The sequence below is a fragment of the Eurypyga helias genome, unplaced genomic scaffold (assembly GCF_000690775.1).
Source record: "Eurypyga helias isolate BGI_N326 unplaced genomic scaffold, ASM69077v1 scaffold47430, whole genome shotgun sequence".
In the NCBI taxonomy this organism is placed as follows: Eukaryota; Metazoa; Chordata; class Aves; order Eurypygiformes; family Eurypygidae; genus Eurypyga; species Eurypyga helias.
The window spans coordinates 7,100-16,231 of NW_010225971.1; the positions used below are offsets into that span (position 1 = coordinate 7,100).

At 45.1% G+C, this 9,132-nt stretch overlaps 1 protein-coding gene across 1 annotated transcript in view; it reads left to right on the forward strand.

The window, feature by feature from the left end:
• LOC104509173 (E3 ubiquitin-protein ligase MARCH7-like) overlaps positions 1-8,395 on the forward strand; it is a gene marked incomplete at its 3' end in the record, with an annotated part of 13,795 nt that extends 5,400 nt beyond the window's left edge. The window contains exons 3-6 of the mRNA XM_010151030.1: positions 2,617-2,788; positions 4,356-4,523; positions 6,845-7,961; positions 8,226-8,395. Coding sequence (XP_010149332.1) covers positions 2,617-2,788; positions 4,356-4,523; positions 6,845-7,961; positions 8,226-8,395 — 1,627 coding nt within the window. The remainder of the gene's footprint in view (positions 1-2,616; positions 2,789-4,355; positions 4,524-6,844; positions 7,962-8,225) is intronic.
• Positions 8,396-9,132: the final 737 nt, after the last annotated feature.

Sequence of the window (9,132 nt, forward strand, 5' to 3'; positions counted from 1 at the left end):
TTGGCAGGGACATCTTCCACTAGACCAGGTTGCTCCAAGCCTCATCCAGCCTGGCCTTGAAGACATCCAGGGATGGGGCATCCACAGCTTCTCTGGGCAACCTGTCCCAGTGCTTCACCACCTTTTCCGTGAAGAACTTCTTCCTGATATCTAATCTAAACCTCCTTGCTTTCCATTTAAACCCGTTACCCCTTGTCCTGTCACTACAGGGCCTAGCAAAAAGTCCCCTCCAAGCTTCCTTGTAGCCCCCTTCAGGTACTGGAAGGCTGCAGTAAGGTATTCCCGGAGCCTCCTCTTTTCCAGGCTAAAAAAGCCCAATTCTCATAGCCTTTCATCATAGCAGAGATGCTCCAGCCCTCTGATCATTTTCGTGGCCTCCTCTGGACACGCTCCATATCCTCATATAACCGATACGCTCATATCGGTCTATATCCTTCCGATGTGGGCTCCACAGCTGGATGCAGCACCCCAGGGGGGGTCTCACAAGAGCGGAGTACAGGGGCAGAATCTCCTCCCTGGGCCTGCTGGCCACACTTCTGATACAGCCCCGGGTGCGGTTGGCTTTCTGGGCTGCCAGCGCACACGGCCGGCTCATGTTCAGCTTTCCGGCTACCAGTACGCCCAGATCCTTCTTCTCATAGCTGCTCTCTATCCACTCTCCACCCAGCCTGTCCTTGTGCTGGGATTGCCCCGACCCAGGTGCAGGCCCTTGCCCTTGGCCTTGTTGAACTCCATGAGGTTGGCAGTGGCCCACCTCTCCAGCCTGTCCAGGTCCCTCTGGATGGCATCCCTTCCCTCCAGCGTGTCACTGCCCCACACAGCTTGGTATCATCGGCAAACTTGCTGAGGGTGCACTCAATGCCAGCATCCACGTCACTGACAAAGCTGTTAAACAGTACAGGTCCCAATCCCGATCCCTGAGGAACGCCACTCGTCACCGATCTCCACTTGGGAGACATGCTTCAGAAAGTGTCACTGTGGAGGAGCAGTTCGTGGTGTGACCATGCTCACGTATGTGCTGCGTGCAGCACACTGGGCAAGGTGAGGGCGGAGAGCTGTTGCCTGCTCTGGGACCCAGGGCTCAGGCCCTAACTGTCTAAACTGGGTTCCAGTATGTGCCTTCCCAACCCCACGCGGAGTTTGCTGCTTGGCCATGCTGATGCACTGAAGAGTGACAATACAACCCTTTCAGTTGCTGTAGAAAAGCAGTAAACTGTGGCGAGGCTTGGCAGGGAGATAGTGAACAGGGAAAAACCCTGCTCATTTTCACACTGAAGGGTGTTTGGAGACTTGAGAGCGCTCTCACCTTATGTAGGTGTTTGTTTTCTTACTGTGACTGGGAGGTGAAGGTACTTGGAGATGAGAGAGCAGGAGGGAGGGACTGGTGCAGAGATGCTGGCCTTCGGGGCAGTCATGGCAGGTGTTGCTACAGGGTCAAAATGCAGACGGAGACTGTGGTAGCAAGTAGCCTACATACCTAGTTAGGTTGGTGCTGTGGACTTTTCAAAACGATGCATTTTTTCCCTAAATTAAGGAAAATTTCATTTTTTGCTTAAATTAAGTTCTAATGCAAGTGAACATTGCAGAAGACACTCTGAAGCTTCCACTTATCAAATAGCAAATGATTAAAACAAGTTAAAGAGATTCTTCGTGAGGAGCATGAACCTGGCTCCATACTTGGTTTGTGACGTTAGTTTCTGTGTCTCCCTGCCTGTTTTTTATGATGGGATAAGATTCTTCATAGTTTTGAAGAGTAAAAAGTAGTGGCATAAGCTCAATAGAAAATATAACAAAATTAACGTAAACCCCAACTGTAACGTCTAGTCCAGCTTGGTTGATCCTTAAAGGATCTTGGCTTTAGATGCTTTCTGGGAGGACAAACAGCTCGATGGAGCTTTTTGATTGAAGTCAGCTTTCTTGTATCATAAAAGAAAATCAGAACATTTCAGATAGAAAATAAATGCCTTGGCTCCAAATAAGAACACCAGTAATTTGATAGGCGATCCCTTTTTTTTTGTACTGGTTTTTGCAAGCTGTTTTATCTCAGTGCTGTACACTGCGGAAGTGCATTTGTACCCTGTCTTTACTCTGAACTGTTTCAGTTGCTCTTGAGCTTAATGTAATCAAAACATCTGGTCTAAACAGCTTACTGAAGCCAGAGCTGACTTCATAGCTAAGTGTATTTCTGGTTGGTAAAAAATAAGCTGGGTTAGTTAAACTGTTAAATGACATAATGAAGCTGACCAGTTGGGGCCGTTTCCGGACAGCAAAATTATCACTTATTTTCCGTGGAGATGTGTTAAGCTGTATTTGATCATGTTTATAGCATGCTACAAGGCAGGCATATTATTTCCCCCTGTAAACCACATCTGTCTATAAAGGAAAAATAATGCTGATTATAATAGAAACCGGCTTTTGTGGTAGGACTGTCTTAAGTAAACCTGGGAGTCCTGATGAAGAGCACAAGCATAAATCCTACACTGTCTTTAAATTAAAAGGATTTGCATCTTAAAGCTGTTCTTCAATGGTTTTGAGTCTTACATGATGTGCACTTTTCTTCAGTGTAAGGACATCTAAAATTCTGTCTGTAACTTTTTTTTTTAAATGTTATTTCAGTCTACATCTTCTTCCTCTCATTTTACATCGGGTTGTTATGGCGAGTCTGAGAGAACTCAGGGACCATATTCAAGACTGCATAGCCAGCAGCGAGATAGTGACTCGAAGAGACCTAAGCTGTCTTGTGCACCTACCTCTTCTGTGAGAAGTAATGGCTTGACTGCCTTTTCAGGTGAGAGGTTGATTACTAGAGCTTAGTTACATGAAAATTTTCTGATTAGGAAGAACAGGTTTTGTTCTTCTATACCAGAAGAGTATGCTCACACTGACAGCAGTATCCAGAGTGCTGAGAATGCTGCTAACGTGGTCTTTTGAAAGCTCAGTTGTACTCATGTCATTTCACATTTATTACCTGTACCTATGGCATTTGCAGTAAAGCTAAACTTCCTGGCTCAAATATGTCTGAGTTGGTTAAGATTTCAAGGAATGCATGAGTGTAGCTGCTGTTATTTCGTGAGTCAGATTGTGTTGGTAAACCTACGTGTGCCAGGGTCAGCAGAAAGGAAACCTTTACCTTACTTGGCTCTGTGTTCCAGGACGCAGGATGTCAGGGCTTGTTACAGCACTGCTGGTGGGGGGCGGGGAAGGAAGGCTGCCTCTTCAGTGGCACCCAAACTCCTTCTACAGGCCAGGCAAAAATGAGCACTCTACACTAGGAGCACTTTCATGCTGTGATTTTCATTACAGTTGTAAATAAGTGTGTGATACTTGGATAGATGCAAGTTAAACAATATGTTAATGGAAGTCTAAAGGTCCCGAAATAATGGTCAAAAATTTACACTGAAAATATTGTAGAAATATCTCGAAACAGGCCATCAGATCCATTCCAATTACCCTTGTGAGAATGGATCCATCTTCTTGTATCCCCTTATGGAACCACACAGCCATCCAAATAAAAGCTTAACAATTCCTGCTTAAGACCTAGTACCGGTGATGCTTTCTTACTTTCTGCTAATAAAATGACCACCATTAACGCTTTTCATTATGTTGTAGGACTATTTGTCTTTCCATCTCTAGACTGGTTGGTCATCACAGTGCTGACCAGTGAATGCTTCAGCTGGGATTTATAAGTTAGCAGTAAAACAAAACCAGAGTGGATTTTTCAGAGTCACTGAAGAACACTTTTTTGCAACAAGAGTTTTGCTTGCAACTGAAGTATGTACAGTTTCCTATGCAGTTGTTGGAGTGGTTAGCAAAAGACAAGATCCCTTTTTAAACTGAAGTGTTTCACTTTGGAGTATGAGCAAGAACAGTATTAGTCGTGGTCCTTTAAGTTGTGTCTAAGGTGCATTTAAGCTTCAGCCATCTTTCTTGAAAATGAATTCTAGGAGCATGTCAGAAGCGTCAGTAGAATGGCAGCCTTTACTGAGTCTTAAGCTGCTCTTTTGCCCTATCGTGAAGCTATATTTAATAACTAGTTGCCATTAAAATGCAAGATGCTATTTCTCTTCCTCATCCTGTCCTGTATGAGTGGTACTAGGTCTGACTCTTCACAAAAGGATTCCTTTTTTCCAGACTAGCTTTCAGAACTAACTCATTGCCAGATGAAGTAAGTGCTGGCATCAGCAGAGTGCTACTTACTCTTGGCTTGTTTAACAGTTGCCCACTTGACCAGCTTAGTGTTATTGTTAAACTCACCCTTGATACAGTAGAACCAGAATGCATGCAGAATTACCAGCTTTAATGGGTTTTTAAATGATTACAGAAGCATGGGATTGATTTACTTTTTTTCTTTCTAGATTCCTCTTGGAGGTACAGTAGGATTCCTAGATCTTCATCAGTGATGCTTGGCCCCCTTGGAACGGAGCTGGTGAGAGAACGAAGAGAGTTAGAAAGAAGAACAGATCTGTCTGTTAATAACCTGGTGGATCACAGCTACAGAAACAGTCACTTCCCAGCTTCACCATGTATGTATTACACAGCTGACAGCTGTAAACCATGGCTTGCGCGCCTTTTAGTTTCTTCATGCGTTCTTTCAGTGTTTTCTTCACAACACAAAGCCAAAGGATCTCTTCAGTTTTAAGGTATCCCTTTCAGTCAGCTTGGTTGGCCACTTGGCATGTGTTGGCTGACCCGTCAAAGGATATGTGAGTGGTCTAGCTTGTCGATGCATTCAGTCATAAGGAAGTGGCATCAGTGTTTGCCACTGTGACTGTGTGAAATGTCATTAAGCCTCTTGTTCATCTTACGATCTCGTGTTTTAAGTATGGGAAAAGCAATAATGTCAGTTGACTCATGAAAGGGTTTTCATGAAGGTGGCTGTGGTGCATAGCCTCTTTCTATTTGGGTTCTTGAGTGATTATTTGGGAAAACTGCGAGACCACAGAAAATGAAAATGAATGAATGCATATTCATGTGAGGGGTGAGGTTGATTCAGTGGTGATTGAGGACTAGCAGGGACTTGTGCACTCATTTTCACTTTCTGTTTGGAGTGCAGTGGCCTTTTAGAGCTGTTTCGGAGGAAGCTCATCCTTAGTCTTATCTGCCACCTTTTGCAGATGCATGAGTGGTATTTTATGTACAGAAATTTAAAAAAAAATGTTTTCACTAGTATAGAGGATAAGCAGAAAAGATAAAAACTGTTCCAGGTTCCATCCTGCAGTCTTGCCTTAACAGAAGAGTGTTTTACTGTCATTGTACTCTACGTTTATTTAATAACTGAACTTAGTTCTCACTGTGTTGAGGTACTTACAGAAAATATTCTAAGAATCACAGAATGGTTTGGGTTGGCAGGGACCTTTAAAGGTCATCTGGTCCCACCCCCTGTGCAATGAGCAGGGACATCTTCAGCTAGATCAGATGGCTCAGAGCCCTGTCCAGCATGACCCTGAGTGTTTCCAGGGGTGAGGCATCTGCCACCTGGGCAGCCTGTGCCAGTCTGTTACCACCCTCTGTGTAAGCAGTTTTGTCCTTCCGTCTAGTCTGAATCCACCCTTTTCAGTTTAAACCCGTTAGCCCTTGTCCTGTCACTACAGGGCCTGTTAAAAAGTCCGTCCCCATCCTTCTTAGAGTCCCCCTTTATATATTGAAAGGCCGCAATAAGGTCTCCCTGGAGCTTTCTCTTCTCAGGGCTGAACACCCCATGCGGAGGCCTGAACCCCCCATCTCTCCCAGCCTGTCCCCATGGCAGAGGGGCTCCAGCCCTCAGAGCATTTTCATGGTCTTCCTCTAGACCTGCTCTTATCAGGTCCATGTCTTCCCTGTGCTGAGGGCTCCAGAGCTGGATGCAGTGCTCCAGGTGGGGTCTCACCAGGGTGGAGTAGACGGGCAGAATCTCCTCCCTCGACCTGCAGGCCACGAGGAGGCAGTGGGTGATCAAAAGTACACTTGGAAAGCAGGGGAGGACACAGCAGTGTGGTGATTGTTATCTAATTGCTTGTAGATAATGAAGATAACTGGGGGAGCAGATGAGATCACTAATCCAGAATGGTTAAATCTGACCGTGTTTTAAGACAATTGTGCAGCTGAACTTGTGAACTAACTTGGCTGTTACATTTCTTCAGTGAAAGCAATAGCTACCTAACAGTACTGGGCTGGAACAGTAGGGTTACAGTATTTCTGTATTCTTTTTGAGTTCTTGCTTTCAAACATTATTATGGTCAGATCCACATTGAATTTAGGGACTATTCCATCTCTGTTACTACAAGTCAGTAATTCTGTGCTACCTTTAGGTTGTGTTTGTAACTGCAGCTCTTGCTGCTCACATGATGAGAAGAATAAGGGCAACCTCTGGGGAGTACACTTGGCTGTAGCCATGCATTTGTTTTGGGTGCTCTGGTGTCTGCCACACTGGCGAAATTTTGATTAACCTGTCTCTCAGTCTACAGGCAGAATGGACTTTTAAGTTAGAAATAGTCTTGTATATAGTTCGCTGGTTATATTTCAGGTGCTGTTCTTAACCCAGCTTGTGGCAGGTGATCAGAATTTTCATATTGGCACATTAGAAATGTGTCATTCCTTGATATTCTGAAGATTTAGAAGGTTTAGATTCCAAATGGATTTACCATACTGAAACCAGTCTAGGTTTCAGTTTAACTTTACAATTCTGGTAACTACATTTAAATTTAATGTTGCTCTGGAATCTACCTGCCAAATTTGAAACAATTTTGGGTAAGGATCACAAAATCCTAAACTTGTGCATTTACACTTCATTACCACTGGTTATCCATCTGGAATGGAGTAATTAGAGCATCTTGTCATAGTATTTTCTTCTGCTTTTCTGCACCAGATCTTCCAGACAGGCCTGCCTCTTCATATGCAGAGGGAGCAAGACCAAAAGAGAACTCCTTAAGCACTTTGAGGCTGAATGCGTCCGTGAGCCACCAGTTGCCTTCTGATCATCAGCCATCCTTTTTCAGCGGAGACTCCAACACGAGTTCTTCAAGATCCAGCTATTTTTCAAGACAAAGGAGAAATGAATTGGAATCTCCCCAGAGGAGCATGCAGCCAGCATTTTCTCTTACTGCCATTAGGGATGAAAATCCTTCCACAAGTGGTTCCGAAAGGGTTCTGTCTTCGCAGAGGTCATTGAACGAGCCTGCAGCTGACAGTGAAGGGAGGCGCACGACCAGACAGCTGCTGTCTCGTTTAGCGTCTAGTATGTCATCGACATTCTTCTCTCGACGATCTAGCCAAGACTCCTTGCACACAAGATCAGTAGGCTCTGAAGGGTCATCAGTGGTCCCAAGAGTTCAAGCTTCTGCTCTGTCAAGCAGTAATGGAGCTGCAACTCCAGAAGTTCCAGGGCTTCAGACGTCTGAAGCTTCTCAGGGATTTAGTTTTCTTAGACGAAGATGGGGTTTATCTGGAGTATCACAGAATCATAACTCTGATTCAGATGGGGAAAGTTACAGACCAGACTCTGAAAGTAGGAGCTCAGGATCCTGGTTATCATCATCTTTGAGGAACAGATGTACACCTCTCTTTTCCAGAAGAAGAAGAGAAGGAAGAGATGAATCCACAAGGATCTCAACCTCTGATACATCTGCTAGATCACAACATGTCTTCAGAAGAAGAGAGTCAGGTGAGGAGACCTCTCTTGACACATCAGATAGCCCTCCTCGGGCTTCTGTTAGCAGACCACCACCATCTGCAGTATCTGGTAGTTCTAGAGCTACTGCCTCCCCACCAGAATCAACCCACAGTAGGAGAAGTTCTGGAATGCTGCCTGGTTCTCTCTTTCGCTTTGCAGTGCCTCCAGCATTAGGAAGCAGTCTGTCTGACAATCTTATGATAACTGTAGATATTATTCCCTCTGGCTGGAATCAGTCTGATGGACAAGAGAGTGGCAAGTCTAAAATACCTGCTTCAAGAGATCCAGAAAGACTCCAGAAAATTAAAGAGAGGTAAATTAGTATGTTATTTTGAGATAATGAAATGTACCTGACTTGACATGGGGGGACGTTCTGTAACCATGATGTTAAAGAGCAGCTTTCCTTCAGCGCAGGAGGCAGTTCAGTTCTTTGTCACTTGTGATCTCAATTTGTCTTTAGAGAAACTAGTTTTAATCCTTGTAGGTTTGGGAACAGTTTGATGAATAGAATTGTCTTTATAAGGTCTTACATGAAATGTGTCGCAGCGTTTGGTGATGTTCCTTCCTTCCCACTCAGTCTGCTTTTAGAAGATTCAGAAGATGAAGAGGGTGACTTATGCAGAATCTGTCAGATGGCCTCTGCAAGTTCAGACAACCTTTTAATAGAGCCATGCAAATGCACTGGAAGTCTGAAGTATGTTCACGAGGAGTGCATGAAAAAATGGCTGCAGTCCAAGATTAATTCAGGTAAAGCGGACTCCGGACCAGGGTGGAATCCCAGTTACGTGGGGAGGCATAGCAGGAGGATAACGCTTACTGGTGGTAAGGTATTGATGTGAAGACAAGCAGATGGGGACAAAAACAGTGTGGCACTTCACAGCTTATTGTGTGTCTGTGCAGCCTCTCTTACGAGTATTTCTGTGATGGATTCAGCCAGGAAAGAGTTAACTCTCTTTACCATGGCTGCTGTGAAGCTGTTCCTGGATGCAGAGAGCAGCACTGATCAGGTCTCAGGTGGCACTGGGCAATGCCTGCACTGAATTCAAGGTCTTTCGCCGCTTCTGATCCTGCAGCTGCGTTCTCAGCTCTTGCTGTCTCGCTACAGGCAGTGCAGGGGTCACACAGTTCAGGCACCTGACCCAAATTGACCAAATAAGTATTTCATTCCACAGTACGTCATGCTCGGGGCAGAGGCGAGGAGGGAGTCTGGGAGCCATTACTCTCTCTCCCTTATTCTCTCTCTCTCGTTTACTTCCTGGCACTTGCTAACCCTCTCACTGACTCCTGCGTTAGCTGCTTCGCTAACCCCTGTGCTAACTCACTCAGAAGGGAGTTGGTAGGTTGGTTTAGTTTTCCCGGTCTTGCTATTGCTGATAGGATTTGCCCGGAATCTGCTGTGGCAGCGCTTGGGCTCCAGCTCTCGGCCTGCGATTGCTCTCGGGCTGTGGCTCTCGGGCAATGTGGGTCTGACTCTCACTACTCAG